Raw genomic sequence first — 21,863 nt, 5'->3', positions numbered from 1 at the left:
ACTTTTAAAGCTCCTCCAAGCTTCTCCTGGCTGTCGTAATAGCCTGAACAGTTCTGACCCCCCCAAGTGACCCACAGATAAGACAAGGTGTCAATCTATGCTTGATTTATTGGTAGAAATTTCTCGTCTTATGTGCGAGATGTGAAGTCCCCATTTGCATATCTTACTTTCCTATAGTGGGATTCCTGGCCACCATAGTATGTATATAAATCTTGGAACCATTTGAATGGATCAACTTACCTTGTTGTTCCTTCCCACCCAGTTGGCCTTGTCCAGATAATTTCAGTATTCATAAAAATGAAAGCACGTGACATTGGCACAGGGAAGTGGATTCCACACATAGAGATATGTGTGGATGGGTTTTAAATCATCATGAAGATGTAATGGGGATATTATATTAATAGCTGGATTTGGCCACAGCATGCACTGACGGAGCATCTGGTTGTTTATAGTTTCTTATTTTGGAGAATAGGAGCTGTATATGAGCTCACCGAGTGCAATCTGGAGACAATTTGGCTCACTGAAATAAAAAAGCCATGCATATAACTATGCACTGAAGCCACTTAGAAATCAGTGGAATGCAAGTGAGTGTCTAATTCTGACCAGATGACACAATAACGTCATCTTAGCTCTTCAAATCCTTCTTCACTAACGCAAAATTAATTATGGCATTCACTGTTCCGAGGTAGATGATAGTTGCAAGCTTAGATAACTTTAAAAGGGTTTAGAACAGGGGTTCCCAAACTATGTGTTGCAGTGCCTTAGGGCATTATGGCACACTCACAGGGGTGTCGCAGGATGTCCCCAGTGACCCCCCGTACCTGTTCCCCCCCAAGTGGTACTATCGTGGTTCTCATGAAATCTCATGAGATTTGGGTGCCACCATTTTGGATCTCGCAAGATTTTGTGAGATTCAAGATACTGATGTCTGGCTGAGCTGGAAAGAAGAGGCTGCAGGGGTGTCATGACCCAGGAAGGTTTGGGAACCACTGGGTTAGACAAATCCATATAGTGCTGGCACTAGTTGGAGGCCCTGGAACAAAGTTCTACATGTCTCCTCCTATCCTCTTAGGGGTCAGCCTGACTAGGTGGGCTGTCTGATGGGTATAAACCCTCACCCCTGCATGACCTGCCCCCCTCGCTGCTCTTGAATTTATGGTGGTGAAGTCTATTAATGGCTATTACCAATGATAGCTTAGTGGAGCCTCCGTAACCAGATGCAATATGCCACTGGTTAGCATTTGATTGGGAGCAATAGCAGGATAGGGCAATTGCCCTCACTTTGTTGGCCGCTATGCAGAGCAGAACACTGGATTTGATGGGTCTTGCCTCTGATTTAGCTAAGATTTAAATATTTTAGATGTTGTCATCTTTTTCCCCAGTACAGCTGAAAGAAAAGAATGTGTCCATTAAGCCTTACATTTCCTGTGACACAGCACATATGTTCACATATATGAGAGCTCTTTTAGTAACAGCGCAGGGTTGAAGAGACTGAACTGTGAACTCCCTCCTTCACTCCTCAAGCATCGGTAGCAAGCCACAATTTCTTAGCTTCAAGCAAGCTACAGTTGCTCAGCTTCAGTCCCTTCAGAGCATGATCTCAACCTGGAAAAGGCTATACATCCCTAACCCCTTCCCACAGCATACATTCTGGTGCAAGGTCCACCCTCTCTCTCTCTCCTGCTCCATCAGTTACTTTATACTGCAGGGATTTTTAAGGAAACCACATAAGGCAGCACTTCCCAAACCCTGGCCCAGGACACTTTCACATGTCATAAGATAACCCCTACTGCACTGCAAGGAATTAATTTTTTAAAAGCAGAGATCTCTTTGAGCCAAAAATGTCCACCTTTGGCTCCCTTCTTGCACTGTCTACAGACTGACAGCCCAATCCTAACTAACTTTCCAGTGCTGATGCAGTTGTGTCAACAGGGCATACTGCATTATGTGGTGGGAGACAGTCACAGAGGCCTCCACAAGGGAAGGGAATGTTTGTTCCCTTACCTCAGAGATGCACTGTGGCTGCATCAGCACTGGAAAATTGTTTAGGATTGGGCTGTGACTCTGTAGTGACAATCCACTGTTTGATTCCCCATGGTTCTTCTGTCTCCTTGCTTCATCTCCATTCTGCTGATTTCCTGTTGATTGATTTCATTAATTCCAGACTGGTTGAACCTCCTGATATGGCCTCCAGGACTCACTCTTCCCCGTACAATCACCCATACCTCCATGTGGCAGATCCATTAATTCCACCCCAGCTTTTATTCAAATCATCCCCAAGAACGATGCTCGCCTTTAAAAATCTTAAGTGACTGCAAACCAAAGTCTGCAGCTTGCTTCCTGTGAATGGTGACATGACCTTCATCAGATGATGATGTGCCCCGATGTCTTTGATTTCTTTGTTAACATGACAGACCAAAACTATTCACTAGGGCAGCTAAAATATCTTAAGATGAGATCATGCAGTCTTAGACAATGAGGTTTGGAAATGTTTTATGGAGCTGAGGAAAAAGCGCTTTGGTTTTGGGTTTGCTATTATTCACTGAAAAATGTTGACCACTGATATCTATAGAATGATCCCCAGGGTGAAGTAAAATTCTGAGTCACGCTCACTGAGGGCTAAACTCCACGTGATGTAAACCCACAGACAGGCTTAAATCAGGAAGCATAAGAGAATGGCCCTTTTCTATCCAAATACAGAGGTGGAGGGAGCATTTTTGTCCTCTAAATACACCCCCACCAGCAGCTGATTGCCCCTATAGTGGCTACTTGGAGGAAATAGCCCTCAGGAGGAAGAAACTAACTTGCAGGATGTTTAGACTGTGATTTTCTTAAGTGTAAACCATTCAGCAATCCTATAAGATGGCATTATTGTTTCCGTCATGATACACGTAGGACACTGAAAGTGAGTGACTTAGATAATCTGTTCTCAACCAGTGTGCCGTGGTACATCGGTGTGCCACAAAAGTTCCACAGGTATGCCACAGGAGTTTGGAGCAGTTGCAAATTGCTTCTAAGTTCTGCACCCTGTTTTTGAAGGCAGTTGCCTGTAGTAACAAATGAGGAAAGAATTTGCAGCAGAGGAACAGACAATTTGTTACTGCAGACAGTTGCTCTAGAAAAAGGGCCATAGAACCCAGAAGAGTCTTCCAGATGTGACATCATTAGAAGCAAAGAGGACAGTGTGTTGTGAGAATTAAAATGTTGAAAATTGTTGGCTTAGATAGCGGCTACCTAGCGAGTCTGAGGCTTCTGAGGTTTAAACCGGGCCTTCGTACGACATGTTAACGTTCTGTCACACCTCTTCAGAGGTGTCACACCTCCACACACCTCCCCTACACCAGGTCCCTGAATAGCACATATAAAGAGTCTCCTCACATGCGCCATTCTTAAAAAGACTTCTTTGTGTAAACGCTTTCCATTTTATTCAGATTTTTATGCTTCCATTCCTTTAATGAGCTCAGAACCCTGACAACACTTTTCTGAGGAAGACCAGGCTACTAGATGGACCAGGGTCACCCAGGAAGCTTTGTGGGAGAGAATGAGTAGGGCTGGGAATGTAGATATCCTTGGCCAAAGTCCAGCACTCTGGCCACTGTACCACACTGGATTTTTGAGATGGTGCATGCAGATGATCTGCAGAAGCATCCCTGCTGTCATTACAAGGAAACAAACAGGCTATCACTCCATGCGTGGGAAAACTCTGAATAACCAACCCAGGGATAAAAGCAGGGAACCATAACTTTCATGCGCTTCTTGTGAGCTTTCCCAAGCTCTCGATCTTATTCAGCAAGTCAGTTCCAATGATATTGGAGTCGCTGCTATTTCATAGGCTAGAATTAGACCGTGGGTGAACTTAACTGTCCCATTGCCAAGGGGCACATTTCTACCCCTTTCCGTCTTCCCTTTATGCCCCTACCACTTTAAAAGCAATATTTATGGCAACTTTGCCTAATGCAGAATAAACAAGCACAGTATTGTTAAAGCAGAATTATGGAGCTCTGATCCAGCCTAATCCTTGTCTAAATATTTTCAGATGGAAAAATATGCTTTAATCTGGTTTCAGTTCCCTCTGTCTCTGTTGTGAAGTGCTGGTAAATAATTCAGTTTCCAGATGCAAAGCATTATTGAGGTTTTAGGATGGGACCACTAAGGCAAGAAAGGCCCACGTTTTCTTGCATTTTATGGAAAATGTGCGTGTGAATATATAATTTATTTTTACTGGAGGCAAGGGGGTGCTGCTATTCGTTGGAGGGCAGCAAAAACGCTAGCGACAAAACACTCAGTTCTTTTTGTATGCCAATCAGTGAACTCACTTACGCACAAGGGGCAGAAATGCCACCTATCTGTGATTCTGTTCTCATCATCTACGAAATCTGTGCCAATGCCACATCAAATGGACATTGGTATTGGCCCATAGAGAATTGTCGGACACATTTGTGACTGCTTCCAGACTTGCCTCACCATCTTGGGCAGCATCTTGGGGATTCCAGTGGAACCTTCACAACCCTGGCGATGATGAGAGGACTCTGGAAGGTTCCCAGAGGGCTGTTCTGGGGCAAGTCAAGAGACAGGTGGAGGAGGAAGAGGAGGACAGGTGAAACAACCTCCTCCCCACTGCTAAACTCTGAGGCCTCATTGTTGGGTCAGCAACCTTCAGTGAGAGGAGGGATAACCAGCAGAGAGAAATCATCATCACTACAACCTTCAACATATCTAGGGGTGTCCAACACGGAGAAGAAAGCATCAGATGTTGGAGATGTTGATAAGCCCTCAGTACTGCCCAGCCCCATAGACTTCAAGTTAAGAATCAGGTTCATAGAGTATATAGTGAAAGAGGTCCCCTGGAACCCAACTCCATTTTCCCCTTAAGCTCAATGATTCACTATCCGCTAATTCGGTATCCACTAGGTTTTTCAGGAACTTAACTCTCTAGTGGATAACTGTCTGTAACTGGATGACTTCTGCTCTTGATGTGCATGTAATCTTTATTGGCTCGGCAACTGCTTCCTATCAGATGATGTACATGTGAATGTACGAAACTGCTTTACTCTGAGTCAGACCTTTGGTTCATCTACCTCATTTCTATCTGTGCTGAACTGGTAGCAGTACTCCAGGGTCGACTTTTCCAGCCCTGCCTGCAGATGGCAGGGATCAAACCCAGGACTTTCTGCATACAAACCACTGAACAATCCTTCCTCAATATAGTGGGTTGATTATAGTTGCAGTTGGCCTGTCCTTGCTTCACTCAGGAACAACCCAGGCAGATGTCACCAAAGGGCATCGTTCTTTGATTATGCCCCTTTCCCATGTTGCTTTGTTCCATTACATGAGGTCAGCCTCTCCTGTACCCACTCAAGAAGGTTCTTCTGCAGCCTCTCCATGTTCTGTCCGCAGTATGGGAGAAATGATGGCAGATTTTCTTTTTTTTGAGGGGGCACTTTTGGGAAGGAGAACCATGCAGGTGGCCTTTAATGCATCATTGAGGTAGCATGGGACTGTGGGTCCAGCTGACCTATTTATCTGGTGTATGGATTTCCCCACTGTTAGCACTGCATGGTTCTGGAGTTAACTGCCATGGAGTGTGGTCTGGATCAAAGGCTGTTGCAATCTTGCCAAAACAGCGCATGTGTATTTCTTGAGAAAGAAATGCAAACCTGCCACATGAATTCTTCCTTTTCCACCTCACCCTGTATGTGCATCCTGAGGGTTTCTTATGAAATCTGTGACCAAGTTCTGCTTTTCCCTTATCTCTTCTTTTTTTTTTTTAACTTTATTTTTATAACGTTTTGAAAAAAAGAAACTGCAAACCATATAGAAACACAAACCCATGCACAAAAAACTTTTGTCAGAATTACTGCATTCACTTAGTCTAATATGCCATACATACAAATAGTAATACAGCAATGGATAGATACTGGCTGTATATATAAATCAAGAAATGGTTTCCAAATGTTTTCAAATAAATCCATCCGAAATTGGTGTCTATAAGCCATTCGTTCATACGTAGCACTTTTCAATAGGCTATCAGTCCAATGTATGGAGGGCATTTATCCCTCCAATTTTTCATAATCAACCTTTGAGCTGTCCTTAGAGCGTAAGGAATCCATTTAATCTGCAAATTATGGGTATGTAGTTCAACACAACATGTGCATCAGTAAATATCGGTTTTTGTCCAGTTACAATATTAATATTGTTGACAGCTTTGTCCCAAAAGCCACATATTGCTGGGCTGGACCATAGCATATGAGTCATAAGTCAGTACATTACACCTCCAACATCTCGGTTCAGCAATCAGTCCTTTATTATATAACTGTTGAGGGGTCCAATATATCTGGAAAATAATCTTCTGTTGGATTAATTACAATCTTAGATATCAAAGAAATATTTTGTAATACGCTAATCCATTGATTATATTGAATTGGTCTGGTAAGCTCCTAATTCCATTTTTCATGTAGTACCATTGTGTCACGTTTATTAAATACCAACAAATATTTATACCAAAAAACTTGTAGATTTCTTCTTGTCATTTAACTCTATAATCTTTTCTAATAATAATGGAGACTCTGCAGCAGACAAGGCAGATGGACCATAGTTTTTTTTTGCTAACAAATGTATCAATTGTAGATATTGCCAATTCACAGACTCAGGTAATGCATATTTTGTTTTTTTAAATTAGAAAAGGAGATAAATTCATTATTTTGATCTATTAGTTGATCCAGAGTTGCAGTATCTTTATCAGCACATGACCTCCACAAAAAGGGTTCTTTTCCTAGCCTTAATTCAGGGTTCTTCCATAATGTAAGTTTACAATGTGAATAAGGATCAAGTTCGTATTTATGGGCCAACATTTTCCACACCAATCGTGTTGAGGATAATGCCAATTGGCTCTGGTTTGTATTAGAGTGTGTGGATCCTAAAGCCGTCCATTTCCACAATGGGGCAACAATATCTTCTTCCAAAATCATCCACAATGGTTTAACAAACCAAGGGCCAAATCCTACCCAACTTTCCATCCCTGGTGTATCCATGCCAATGAGCTCTGCGCTGCATCATGTGAAAGGAGAGTAGTTACAGAGGCCTCCTCAAGGTAAGAGAACATTTGTCCCCTTGCCTTGGGGACTTCATTGCAGCTGCACCGGCACTGGAAAGTTGGATAGGATTGGGCCCTAAGTTATCCCAATAAATACAAGAGGAAAGTAAGTATGTCTGCCAATCAGGCAACCCAAACTCACCATCTCTCAATGGCAATTGCATCCGCTTTGACAAAATCCTTGGTGTTGCATCTTTTTAGATTGTGAGCCCTTTTGGGACAGGGAGCCATTTAGTTATCTGATTTTTCTCTGTAAACCGCTTTGTGAACTTTTAGTTGAAAAGCGGTATATAAATACTGATTATTATTATCCCCACAAAAATTTTCTAAACAATAAATATGAACGGTTAATATATCTAAGGAGAATATCTGAAAAGATTCCACTCTATATTATATGTGGTAGAATATTCATTTTAAGGGTATTTACTTTTCCCCATAGGGACATATGAAGTGGTGACCACCTATCCAAATCTAATGAAATATCAGTAATTAATTAATCAAAATTCAGTTGAATCAGCTGCGCTATATCACTGGGAATTAAAATTCCCAAATACTTGATATTCTCATCTCTTCTTCTATAGCTGTACTTCTAGTCAACCTGTGTTCTTTCCTCCACCAAATAAATACAGTACACTAAAGATCCTCATTACTTTTAAAAATCTCTCTGTGTTTTCAGTTCAAGCTTGGAGTTCTTGCCAGACGTGCAGTATGCATTTGGGCTGCCCTTTGATCCACGTTTTGAAAACCAGTATACTCAAGAAGAGAAGACTCTTTCCTTAGCCATTATGCAGTACCTGGCCAACTTCATCAAATCTGGGTGCGTAGTAAGTGTGTGTATGTCTTGTAACCCAAAGCATTGCATTGAATGACGGGCTTCTGCTTGCACAACAAAACCTCTGGACTCTCTTTTCTAAAAGCACCTTTGGGTCTCCCAGGAAGCTGCTCCCTAATATGGGGAAACCTTAGATGTAGCCTGCAGTTCAGAAACTTGGAAATATTTAAGTAATAAATAATATAATATTACAGTCAGACTCCATAAGAACATAAGTCCAGCTTCCTGTATCTCACAGTGGCCCACCAAATGCCCCAGGGAGCGCACCAGATAACAAGAGACCTGCAAGGCCTCCTGGGAATTGTAGTTTAAGAACATAAGAACAGCCCCACTGGCTCAGGCCATAGGCCCATCTAGTCCAGCTTCCTGTATCTCACAGCGGCCCACCAAATGCCCTAGGGAGCACACCAGATAACAAGAGACCTCATTCTGGTGCCCTCCCTTGCATCTGGCCTTCTGACATAGCCCATTTCTAAAATCAGGAGGTTGCGCATACACATCATGGCTTGTACCCCGTAATGGATTTTTCCTCCAGAGACTTGTCCAATCCCCTTTTAAAGGCATCTAGGCCAAATGTCATCACCACATGCTGTGGCAAGGAGTTCCACAGACCAACCACATGCTGAGTAATTCTCATTTAAAATCTGATCTCCTGACTTACAGCCCAATCCTGAGCTGCCCGGAGCTGCGGGACCTGGCGGCTCCACAAAGGGCTCCCGCCGGATCCCAAGCCTCCTGCACTACCGCGGGAGGCTCCTCAGGAGAAGGGGACATTCTTTCCCTTCCCCCAAGTAAGGGAAGCAGTCCCGCAATGGGACTACTCACTTTAGAGGCGACTGTTTGGTCGCCGCTAAAGTGAAGGTGCTCATGTAGAGCGCACAGCCCTCCATGAGCGCCTGGGATGGATCCGCCTCTCCCCTGCCCCTGGGAACGCCTCCCCCACACCCCCGGGAACACCCCCATTCCCTGTTCTGCAGCCTGGCGGTCGCAGGCACTGCCGAGCTGCGGAACTCAGGCACCCGCCGGGCGGTGGCTCAGTGCCGGCCGGCGATGAGCCACCTCTGGCAGGAGCCCAGTGGTAAGCCCTGCAAATGTGCCTTACGGCACGTTTGTGACTGTGGTCCAAGCCACAGTGGTGCGCCAAGGACCACAGGATTGGGCTCTTAGCCTTTGTTCAGTTTCTGCTTAACTGAAATTGAGAAAAATTTTCCCAAGAAGTGAGCTGACAACATCGATATACCCTGCTTTGCAAGACATCTCAAGTTCTTTTCAGGCTTTGCGAGACTGGTGGTGACCCCATTATGGGGAGGGAGGCATTGTGGTCTTCAAATTTTGGAGCTTTCCCCCCAGCTGTTGTTTTTAGAAGACTATTTTATCTATTTTTTCCACATTTTTGTACTACCCTTCTTCCAAGAAGCTCAAGTTGATGTACGTGATTCCTTCCCTCCTTTTGTTCTCACAACATCCCTGGGTTAGGCTGAGAGATAGCGATTCACCCTTAGTGCAGTCACCCAGGAAGATTCATGTCTAACCAGGGATTTGAACCTGGATCATCCAATCCTGGGTCTTATACAGTGTGCACTGGCTCACCGCTGGCACACACTGTTGCAAATGTGCCATAAGGCATGTTTGTGGGCCCTAGCGCTGGTGCTAGCCCAGTGCTGGCCTGTGCTGGGCTAGTGCCGGGCAAGCACTGAAGCTCCGCTGCTTGGCAGTCACATGGACTTCTGGGCACTGGAGAGGTAGATTGGGGCTTGGGGGAAGGTGGGGAGGAGGTGTTCCGTGGCAGGGGGTGGGGAGAGGTTGGAGGGAAGGCATGCCGGGGGGGAGGGAGCGGGGCGGGAGGGAGGTGGGACAAAAGTTCCCTTCTCCTGAGGAGCTGCTGGCGCTGCCAGCAGAGTGCGCAGGATGCAGCTGCAGCCATTTTTGCCGCTGCTGAAGATCTGGACACTGGGAGTGCGGATTGGGCTGCCCATCTAGTACCAGAATCACTGCACCGTCCTGGCTATGGGGTGGCTGTGATTTGGTAAATGGAAGAGGAGGGGGTGTGTGGTTTTCATTATGGGCTCCTGTTTACCCTTTCCCTCATAATTCAGACACTGAAATAATTTGCAAATAAAGAAAAGAAAATTAAGATCATTACGCTTAAACCTGTGCTGCTGCTAAATGCTGGTGAAGTGTATCAAACACTTTTGGTGAGTTTCCAGGAAGTGGAACAAATGAAATCCAGATGGAAGAGAGTTAACAAAGAAAATAAGCACCCCCTGAAGCTGTTGACCAGGCCCAGCCTAAGAAGAAACATCCCTTCTAATTCAAATGTGTTTGAACTGCATTTCACTTGCGAATTTCAAAAACGCATTAGGAATAGTCACAAGTTCATTGTATGTGCGTGTATTTGTTTGCACATACAATGTTTGCTATACTGTAGCCTGCTTAGTGTACAGGTTGTTGATCTGTACATGTGTACACTTATTCACACGTAACGTTCCAGCATGTACAGCCGAATGCGCAGTCTATCCCAGCAATTTTCAGTCTTTTTCATCTCATGACACACTGACAAGGTGCTAAAATTGTCAAGGCACACCATTAGTTTTTTTGACATTTGACAAGGCACACCATGCTGCTGGTAAGGGGCTTAAATCCCCCAATTGCCCTACTAAGGAATGACTCTCCTCAAAGTCCTGTGGCACACAGGCACAGTGGTTGAAAATCGCTGATCTATCCCCTATCATTGAGTAGCCCTGTCCTTTTAAAAGGAACACGTGTACAATTCACACAAAAACATGTACAGATGTGTATGTACATATAACATAATGCTTGCATAACCCTATTTTTTTTCAGATTTGTCTGCATGGAATCATAGTGGATGTTGGATTTTTCCAATATTCTTTTTAGATCTACTGCTTATTACATGATAGGGACACGGGAGGCTGCCTTTTGCTGAGTGAATCCTTTTGCTCAGTGTGCCATCATGGCCTCACAGTGGCTCAGGCATGTGCTTTACCACTGAACTATAGCCTCTTCCCCATCAGGTACTGTCTTGTTAATCCCTTGTGAACAGAGTTGCTGCCTTGAAAGAACTGAAGGTGCTTCACTTTGTACCAACGCACTCTGAATCAGGCCTACCTGTTCTATAATTTTTCTTGACTTGATCAGAAAAGAGAGGAAGGAAAGAAGGAAGGAAGGTCCCTTTCCACATTGTCCCCCAGATCACTTGAATGGGCATGTGGCCAGTTATTTCTGAATTTCCTTATTACAGCACCATCATCATGGGAATGGGAGAGATTCGTTGCTTCATGTTCTTGTGACCTTTTAGTATTCAGTTTGTTTCACAACCTGGCTCTGCTTGACCCCAGGTCGTGCTGACTCTGTCTGGAAGCACACCGAGCACTGGTATGGATGTTTTGATGATTGGGGAGGACGGACCTCAAACCATAGCTCAGCTATGGATTCACCAGATGATCCACTCTTCCCCACTTGGAAAATGATTGTCATTATGACTCACCTGAAGCCATTGCTGCAAGGACAGAGATTGTTGGCAATCTTCAGTCTCGAAAGACTATGGTATCCCGCTCTGAATGGTTGTTCTGGAACAGCGTCTAGTGTGGCTGAAAAGGCCGATTCGGGAGTGACAATCCCTTCCACACTGGGAGCAAGTGCAGTCTGTCCCTGGCCTGTCTCCCTGGCTATGGGCCTTCCTTCTTTGCCTCTTTGCCTCGGACTGCTGGCAAAGTGTCTCTTCAAACTGGGAAAGGCCATGCTGCACAGCCTGCCTCCAAGCGGGCCGCTCAGAGGCCAGGGTTTCCCACCTGTTGAGGTCCACTCCTAAGGCCTTCAGATCCCTCTTGCAGATGTCCTTGTATCGCAGCTGTGGTCTACCTGTAGGGCGCTTTCCTTGCACGAGTTCTCCATAGAGGAGATCCTTTGGGATCTGGCCATCATCCATTCTCACGACATGACCGAGCCAACGCAGGCGTCTCTGTTTCAGCAGTGCATACATGCTAGGGAACATTTTTGTAAAACAATGTGCTTCAAACCCATTATGGTAATATTGAATGGAACACATATATGTGTTCCTTGGTTGGATAAGACCTAGAGGTTCTATGCAGCAGTCATAGCTCCTAGTTATCTATAGGCACTCTCCTCCATGACTGTCTTTTTTTTTCTTAGCACACTGTCTGCTTCCCTACTTTGCCTCCATTATAAGCTCTGTTGGATTTGAACCCAGAACTTCACGCAACCAAATAAAAAATCATGCCCCTAGATCAACTAGTAGTATAGAGGAGAAGAAAAAAATTGTGCACATGATATTCTTGTGTCTTAATAGCTATTGCGCAAGTTGTTGTTCATGCTGTAGGCTTTTTAGCTATAAATTGTTCCTGTTTCTGTAGAAATCCAAACAGCCCTTATCAATTCACAAGAAGAATGATCGGTCTTACTTCACCCTGGCCTACGTTCCGAGCAGACCTTGATGGAGACAATTACAAGGAATTTACCACTGCCTTGGAGAACCGTAAAGGCCTGAAAAATGCTGAGTGTTCGTTCTGGGGCAATTACATCAAAACACTCAAAGCTTCTGCGAGTCGTAAGTGTATAACTATAGTGCTACTATTCAAACTGTGATGCTCACAAGGATGACCATATATCTGAAGTTATATGGTGTGGTCCATCCACCCCCTCCTGCAGACACTGCCCTTCCCCCCTCCCACCCTGACTGTTAGGTGGGCACAAATGGTTAGCATGACTATGGGGAGAACAGGGCTGCTTCATCCTTCCTCCAAATGCACTCACAATGCAAAGGACTTCTACTGCAAGTCACGCCCAACTACAATGCACCACTTAACAACACAATTTGTTTGGGACCAGCATTCCTGATGAACCACCCTGCTGGGCAGCTGTGATTGGAAGTCCTTCTGGGTGTGCTGGGTGGTAACTGGAGAAATAGCTTTTTCTTTTTATGAGCAGCAATTATGGAACTTCCACACAGTGGTGTACCTAAGGGGGGCAAGGGGGACAAATGCCCCCGGGTGCCAGGCTAGGGGCGGTGCCACATTGCCACCCACCCCTGCAGCACCTCCCCTCATGCCACTCAGGCACCTGGGGCCCAGAGGCATTCTGAGGGCTGGGGAAGCAGCATGCTGCCTGTAAAGACGGAGGAAACTATGACATTTTCAAGCCCTTGAAGGCTTTCTGAGGACTAGGGAGGCTTTCCTGGCCCTCAGAATGCCTTCTAAGGGCCAAAAACATCATCTCAGGTTTCCTCCTTGAAACCAGAAGTCATGTTTTTCAGCCCTCTGAGGCCTTTAAAAGGGTCCAAGGCCTTCGGAGGGTCAGGGATGGTATGCGCAGCCTCCCTGGGCCTCTAGAAGGCCTCCAAAAATTGTACACTGCTTTTTATGCAGACTGTCCTGTTTATAAAGTCCTTTGGTGGGTAATTTAATCATTATTCATGTTTTTTTTTAATCCTTTGGCATTCCGTACTGTATTTTTTTTAACCATTTTTAATGGGCATCCCATTGACCATCTTGGTTCCTACCTGTGTGTAAAAAGCAGTTTACAATTTTTCAAATAAATGTAATTTCCAATGGAGATTCTTTCTCAGGCATGCCGCTATATGAATTGTGTGCATGGAACAGGATGGATTGTTCTGGTGAAAATTCTAATTTTCCCCCAGATTTTTTTCCTGCTTTGCCCTTTCCTCTCATATATGAAGCTCCTGGATTGAAATCAATGTTCTGAATGGGTTACTGAATCATTTAAAACAATCGCATATTTGCCCTTCTGTTGCTTATTGTTTGTTCTTCTCCAACTGACCAGACTACTTAGAGTCCCAGGCAGGTGCTTAAAAATCCTTGCCAGCTTTAGAACCCCGAAGGTTCCTTATGGGAACTTCGTCTTAAGCACGCCAACTTTGATTTTGGAACTTTTAAAACCGTACTTTCTGAAATCTCCCAGCTGCATCAAGACTGTCTTATTGTAATGGAATGTTTTGTTTGGAATTTACAGCAAGCAAAGCTTGCAAATAATTTAATTAGTACAAAATGATATCTCTGTCCTGCAATGGAATCTGCGGGTAGGTCATTAGATAATTGTTTGCAGACAACTGTATAACAGAATAATTGGAAAGAATAATTAGTGAAGTGTAGTGGGTAGGAGACATTAGTTCAAATAGGAATAATGATTGCACGAGCTTTTCCTTGAATGACATACCTTGTCTGTGTTATGGTTTCAGGTAGGAGAGAACCGCTAGCTACAGATGGGCCTAGAGATGAACTGGCTGTGGCATCCATTTCGAGAACCACCCAAACGAAGCCACTGGACGACAAGGTGGCTTACAGCAAATAGAATATAACACTCCTGTCTCATTTTGACTGATTGGATAATCAACATAAGAGAGAGAGAGAGAGAGAGAGAGAGAGAGAAAATAGTTTTGTTCTGTCTTACTGCAGTATGTATCAGGATTACTACAATTTCAACTGTGCCTCCATTCAAGACAAGCAAGAGCTTAAATGGTAGAAACAGGATACCGTTCAATGGATCAAACATGTTTTGGTAACAAGGCATCAAATTATAAGCATAGCACTAAATAAAGCAACAATAACTTAAAAAAAAAAGGTTTCTATCTTGCATCAGTCAAAATGGCATATCTATAAACTGAGTGAATTTTCTTTAGAATCACCTCTGTAATTATGAGATTATCTCATCTGTTCATCTGTCCTCTCCTTGTTTGTAGTGTAATGTTGGTGAACATAGGAAGCATAAAAGTTGGAGCATAGATGCATCTATGTCATAAGTGTCTACACTGACTGGCAGTAACTCTCTAGGGTTTCAGGTGGGGGACGTTCTCAGCCTGGGATTGAACCTGGGACCTAGAACTGCAGCCAAGCAGTTGTCCTACCACTGAGGTACAATTGCTTCCCTTTATGGCCATGAGTATTATTGCATTGCCTTCTGGAAGCTGTAGTGTAGTTTCACCAGCCAGTGACTCTCAGTGTAGCAGCTGCAGCACCTGGAACTCCAGCTATACTACCTCCAAGTTTGGGAACAAAAAGATTTAGACTCAAAAGCCAGACGACTATCATATAAATATTATAGAAGGGGGGGGGGGGGAAATGTGAGAACTGACTACTTCTAATAAGGAAGATCCACTCACCAAAGAAGAAAGCTGCTTGGCTGGGTAGTCTGGTAATGTGGCATGTATTTTAAAAAGCCTGCAGTTACACTGGATTTAACATCAGTCAGAATTTGCCGAGTCAAATAAGTGCATTGGTTGCACCTCCAGTAGTTTTCATAACTATGCACATATCTGTGAAAGGAGTAATAGCAGCCAAACAAGAACAGAAACAAAACCCACAGAGAACACATTTGCCTTGGATGCAGCTCCTTTTTGGCTATCCGACCTCTTCCTCTTTCAGGACAAATTTGTTACATTGTGCCTGAGTAGGCTTCTCCCCTCCATGCCTGCAGCTTCCAAGGAGGAAGGAGGGCCAAGCCCACTTCCTGAATCATATAATTGTGGTTCAGCTGCTGGGTCTAGTCCCAGGTAAGCACAGTACTCACTGTGCTGTACTGCAAGTATACAGCAGCCAGTGAGAGTCTGCATTAAAACAAACTTCTGTGCACATCATGCTCACAAAGTAGCTGGCTTTGATGCTCACTGCAGCTCTGCCCTCCCCGAGATCAGTGTTTGTCTGCAGTGACAAATGCCATACATGGGGCGAGCTTCTCCCCATGAATGCCGCCCTGGAATATTTCAGGAATGACCACGGGGAGCGCAGAGGCTATGTACGGATGTCATTGGCGTGCTCTAGAGATAAAGCACTTTGCAAGATCTTCACAGTACTACATGGCCAGACCACCCAGCCATGGGGAGATGAAGACTGAACAGAATCATAGTTTCACAGTGAGAATATCAAGAAGAGCTTAACCTCAAATAACTGAGCACGTATCTTCAAAGGAGGTGGCTTTGAACACCTGATCTGCTGAACACTGCTGACCATGTATGGTCTTGTTTATTATTATTATTATTAATAATAATAATAATAATAATATCGGTATTTACATACCGCCTTTCTGGTCATCGGATTACTCCTCTGACTTTATTTAAGGCGGTTCACATAGGCAGGCTATCTCTAAACCCCTGAGGGGATTTTTACAATAGAAAGGTTCTATTTTTCAAGTACCGCACATTTCAGATGGATCTTTCACAGTCTGGTATCACTTCTGGCCCCCAGTTGCCTCCCACGCTGGCTGACAAGCAGCTCCTTCATCTCTCACTCAAAGGGCAGCCAAGACGCTTCTTCGCTCACACCAAAGAGCAGGTGGAATAACTCGGCTCAGCTTGTCAGCTGCTTCAAGGACTCGCCATTCACGGAGCTGCCGGTGGCCTCGAACTGGCGACCTTCAGATGTTATCTTCGGACTAAGGGAGGCAACTCAGAGAAGAATGCCTAAGGGAATGCCTAACATTCAGGCCCACAGTTTTCTCCTTCACCAGTCCAACAGGTTGAAAAGTCAGCACAGGTTGCCGCTGCTGTATTATGCTTTCATCCAGAATGCAACACTATCCTGCTCTTGAGCACACACAAACCTGCTGCCCCGTGGAACTACAGTGCACTTGAAATTCAAGTTCAGGAGGTTAGCACAAGGAGTGAGAAGAGTCTGGCCCTGAAGTATTAGACACAAGGTCTGTTCCCCTCTGCAAGTTTGCCAGGAAAAGAAAGCCAGCAAACCCTTCATGCATGCTAAAACCTCCGTTGGCAGAGACACACTACAGCTCTGAGCTGTAGTAACAGTTCTTGAAAATTGGATTTAGCAGCTGACATAGAACGTGAAGCCAAGATTCTATGTCAGCTACAAAATCAGGAACTCAGGAGGTGTAACTACAGTTCAGAGCTGAAGCATGACTCAGGCAATGTATGCTTTAACATGTGCAAAGGGCACAGAGTGGTTTCCTGCGATGCATGACTCTTGTGAGCAACCTCCATTTCCCATTTCTAGCTTCACCATTCTCTAAGTGACTTTTGAGTCTCTCCGAGTACACAATCATAGTTCAGAATAGTTAGCATGCTGGGGAAAAAATGTGTCTCAATAAATGGGGGAAATTGCATAAAGATATGGCAAGGGCAAGATCCTCTACTTGGGTAAGAAGATCCAAAGTACAAATTTTGGATTAGTAACCACCCATGTGGAAAAAAAAGCCTGGGAAGAGAGGCAGGCAAGAAAGACTCATAGGTAATCAAAAGTTGACGGTGCCCTAGTTCAGATGATGGTTAAACCAGGGGTCTCTAAACTTTTTGACTGAAGGGCCGCATCAAATATCTGACGTGGTGTCGAGGGCCAGAAAAAAAAATTAAACATACAATTTAAATAAATACATTAGAGATGGGACTTAGATAAATGACTGAAATGAATGAATGAATGGGCTCAAATGTCCAGCATTTGTCCAAGCACCAACCCAGCCCAAGAAATAAAGCACATACACTTAACTGGACCCCCATTCCCCCACCCCACAAGCACAACTCTGGTTGTGTTTGGTCAACTGGGCCAGGGGCTCTCAGGGGACCAGAGCCTGGCCACGGGCTGGATAGGGGCACTCTGCGGGCCACATCTGTCCCCTGGGCCGGGGTTTGGAGACCCCTGGTTTAAACCATAGATGATTACTGTGGTGAGCCCTGGGCTTATGTCTCCTTTTCACTTTTCACTTTTGCAAGCAAAGAGGAAGAGATGGAAACCTTCATCACTTTTGAACAAACCCGTTTCCTGTTTTGTCTGAACTCAGGAAAGAGTTTTGCTCTTCTCACCGTGTTAAGAAACTGGGAGAGCAGATAATTTGTTTGTTTTGATGATTGTCTGTTCTGGGTCAATGAGTTGGCAATGAGACATCCTTACCAAGAAAACCAACCCCACACTGGCTTGCAGTACTAGAGGATCTGATTTTGTTTGTTTGTTTTGGCAGCTCTGTGAACTAAATTTGTTGGAAAGCAGCATATCAATATTCCTAATAATAATAATTGCTGATAAGGGTTTCTCCCACTCTGATTGATTTTGGTCTCCAGGCTGCAGGGAAGAGAGAGAAGAAGTAAGAAAGATGTAATACAGTGTTAGGCTCAGTTTAAACAGTCAAGCAGAGAAACTTTTCCTAGAGCTAACCAGCAGTGCTTTTTAAAATCCATCTAATGTGCATGTGGGGGGGGGGGATCATGTACCCAATGTCATGGTCAGTGATGTGATCTATTTTGGTGTTGAAAGGAAAACAGAGACATGGATGAATGTGCACAAAGGTTTATTAAAAGAAGAATCAAATTGGGTCTAACTGAATTAGCTCATTCCTACTTACCCGATTCAGGGAATCTACAGCTAACATTCACCCCAAGAACAGAGCCCTGGAAAAGTAGTTAGAAGGAAGAGAAATAAGGAGGGGGGGGGAGTTCTTAGAAGGAGAAAGTGCAGAGAGAAGTGGGGAGGGGGAAACATGGGACAAGAACCAAGAGAGATTAGCAGGGCTTCCCAGAGGGTGAAGAATGGCAAGGTTTCAGAGTTAAGAAAAAGGGAGAGAAAGGGAGAATGGATGGAAGATTGGGGGGGAGGGAGAGAGGGGTTTAGGCCAGTGGTTCTCAAACTTCTTAGAGGCCCAGGAGCAGTGATTTTCAGCTTCATCTCATGGCACACTGGCAAGGCAGTAAAATTGTCAAGGCACACAATCAGTTTTTTGGACAATTGACAAGGCGCACCATGTTGTGAGTGGGGGGCTCACAACTCCAATGGCCTTACTGATCAATGACCCTTCCCCAAACACCCATGGCGCAGTGGTTGAAAACTGCTACCCTAGAGGCTGCCGCCTGATTTATAAATGCCAAGGAGTGTGGCTATAATTTGTGATTTGGACAGTAGTGCTCCCCCCCCAGGCAGATTTTTAACCCTTGATCCGCCCTGTTCGTTTTGCAAACCACCAAAAATTGGGTCACAGCCCAGATCCACAGTTTGAGAACGACTGGTTTAGGCTATTCAGGCCACTGAAAAAGACTGACTGGAATGCTTCCCTGAAGCTTGAACCAAGAGCTATGGGCAAGGGTTTGAGCCTAGAAACAGGCTATGGATGTGTTTCACCCACTTGTGGTGTGGGGAGCAGGTCTCTCCCACTGACTAAACACTTTTGATCTATACTCCAAGCTTCATAAGGAGATCGCAAGAGGCCAGCGAGATTCTCCTTGTTGCAAGGACTTGCTAGATCAGTCAAGGGAGTTGTTTGGGGAAAGGGGCAGAACAACAGTACAAAAAGTAGTAAAAACTTTCATTCACACACTCGATAAACATGGGGAAAAGTAAACAACACTGAGTGTGAACATAAGAACAGCCCCACTGGATCAGGCCATAGGCCCATCTAGTCCAGCCTCCTGCATCTCACAGCGGCCCACCAAATGCCCCAGGGAGCACACCAGATAACAGGAGACCTGCAAAGCCTCCTGGGAATTGTAGTTTAAGAACATAAGAACTGCCCCACTGGATCAGGCCATAGGCCCACCTAGTCCAGCTTCCAGTATCTCACAGCAGCCCACCAAATGCCCCAGGGAGCACACCAGATAACAAGAGACCGCATCCTGGTGCCCTCCCTTGCATCTGGCCTTCTGACATAGCCCATTTCTAAAATCAGGAGGTTGTGCATCCACATCATGGCTTGTACCCCGTAATGGATTTTTCCTCCAGAAACTTGTCCAATCCCCTTTTAAAGGCGTCCAGGCTAGACGCCATCACCACATCCTGCGACAAGGAGTTCCACAGACCAACCACACGCTGAGTAAAGAAATATTTTCTCTTGTCTGTTCTAACTCTCCCAACACTCAATTTTAGTGGATGTCCCCTGGTTCTGGTGTTATGTGAGAGTGTAAAGAGCATCTCCCTATCCACTCTGTCCATCCCCTGCATAATTTTGTATGTCCCAATCATGTCCCCCCTCAGGCGTCTCTTTTCTAGGCTGAAGAGGCCCAAACGCCGTAGCCTTTCCTCATAAGGAAGGTGCCCCAGCCCCGTAATCATCTTAGTCGCTCTCTTTTGCACCTTTTCCACTTCCACTATGTCTTTTTTGAGATGCGGCGACCAAAACTGGACACAATACTCCAGGTGTGGCCTTACCATAGATTTGTACAACGGCATTATAATATTAGCCGTTTTGTTCTCAATACCCTTCCTAATGATCCCAAGCTGTCAGCGTGAGACCTCACATGAGACGATGACAAGGAAAGACAGCAGGGATTTGGTGGGTCTTTGGCAAGGCTGTATTGTAGACCAAGGTGACCTGTCCTGTTTCTGTGAGACTGCGGGGAGTTGAGTTAGAGATCATGGCAGTAATGGGCCAACCATGTGATTCTCTGTGGTCAAAGTAAGGTCTCAGTGATGGAGAGGAAGCCCTGAACATGCACTAGAGGCAGTAGTAGCCTTGCAGGGTAAGGGAGCTGAAGATTGGCAGGGATAAAAGAAGGGATGCTGATGGAGAGAAGGGGACCAAGAGGTGAAATGACCGCCCTGTGCTGACTCAGCAGCTTCAGTAGCACTCAAAGAGACAGAAGGAGAGAAGGCTGTCAAGGAATTGGGGTTATGGGATGCTGCTGTCCTGAGTGCTGGACGGTACAGTGGGAAGGATGAAAGGACATCACAGTAGAACAACAGACAGGGAGACAGCCACCATGGAACTGTAGCCAAGAGTTTTGATTGGGTTTTGCCCCATAGATCCTATGGGACTCTTAGATGGCCTGCCTGTATCAGAAGGACCCCTATTGCTAGTCATGGACTGCTGCGAAAATATAAAACACGTGTTTCGTTGCATGTCTCCTGCACTCTTTGGCTGAAAGGAAATTAACAGAAACCAACACTGGACTGTACCACTTCAGATTGCAGGCATGTGGAAAATGCATGTTTGAATGAAAAAAAATAAAAATGAAAAGTCTTCACATAAAGAACTAGCATGACTGTGAAAAGTTAAATTCAGACCTGATTCCCCTGCATCTAGTTTTCTATGTTCAGAGACATTTTGAATTTGGAGAAGCCATCCATCTGTGATAGCTTACCAGAGTTTGAACCTCTTTCCGCCATCTCCCAAGCATGGCACTGGCCTCCAGAATGCCCTGCCTTTCAGTACTTATTTTTTACCTTTATGTTCCACTCCCTACAAGGTGTTTGGGGGCATGGCTCTTCCCCCTCCTTTCATCCTCACATTCACTCTGGGGAGTGTGTGTATTAGGCTGAGAGATGCTGACTGTCTGAAGGTCACCCAGTAAGCTTCATGGCTGAGCTGGGATTTGAACTTGGTTCTTCTTGGGTCAAGCCCAATCCAACATCCTGACTTTACCTACACTCTTCACAGCAGGGATTGGGAGAAATATTTTCTAATCAGTTCAGGCAACTGTTTTTTTTTTGGGTTGGATCCAGAGAAGTACAAGCAATTGGGATCTGTTCTACACCTAGTAGAGCTTTGTGTAATTAAGGCCGTGATCCTATTCATGTTTTCCTGGGAGTACGTTTCATTGAACACAATCAGACTTACTTTGAGTAGACATGCTTAGGATTGCGCCATATTTGGTCTTATGCCTCTGACATTTCACCTTAAGGTTACTGTGGTCAAACTAGATGTTACATTAACCAGGTATGGAGGACTGAGCTGGATCAGGACCATGGCATGGGGCAGTGGGGGAGGGGGGAGGCTTTAAGCCTTTGCTCCTGCTGTAGTCCTAGTCCAGATTCCTGCAGCTGTTATTTCCCAGATGGGAAGCTCTCATTAGCATCCACAGAGGCTTTCTGCCCAGGGCAAATGTCAGCTGTGGGGAAAGGCGTATTCAGGTGCCTGCAAAACTTAGTGCTTTGCACCCCCTCTAGCTATGCCATTGATCCAGAGGCACTAATATCACATCCGGGTGTGGTGTAATGATCTTGACTACAAGCCTTG

General features: G+C 45.0%; 1 protein-coding gene across 1 annotated transcript in view; it reads left to right on the top strand.

The window, feature by feature from the left end:
- The window catches only part of TG (thyroglobulin), a 165,601-nt gene extending 151,101 nt beyond the window's left edge, over positions 1-14,500 (top strand). Inside the window, exons 46-48 of the mRNA XM_066623268.1 lie at positions 7,770-7,910; positions 12,317-12,510; positions 14,158-14,500. Of these exons, the coding sequence (XP_066479365.1) occupies positions 7,770-7,910; positions 12,317-12,510; positions 14,158-14,270 (448 nt within the window). The 3' untranslated portion in view covers positions 14,271-14,500. The remainder of the gene's footprint in view (positions 1-7,769; positions 7,911-12,316; positions 12,511-14,157) is intronic.
- The last annotated feature ends 7,363 nt before the right edge of the window (positions 14,501-21,863 follow it).

Source organism: Tiliqua scincoides, chromosome 4 (assembly GCF_035046505.1).
Source record: "Tiliqua scincoides isolate rTilSci1 chromosome 4, rTilSci1.hap2, whole genome shotgun sequence".
Classification (NCBI taxonomy): Eukaryota; Metazoa; Chordata; class Lepidosauria; order Squamata; family Scincidae; genus Tiliqua; species Tiliqua scincoides.
Note: the sequence above shows the minus strand (reverse complement) of the source record. Positions and strands in the feature narration are given on the sequence as shown.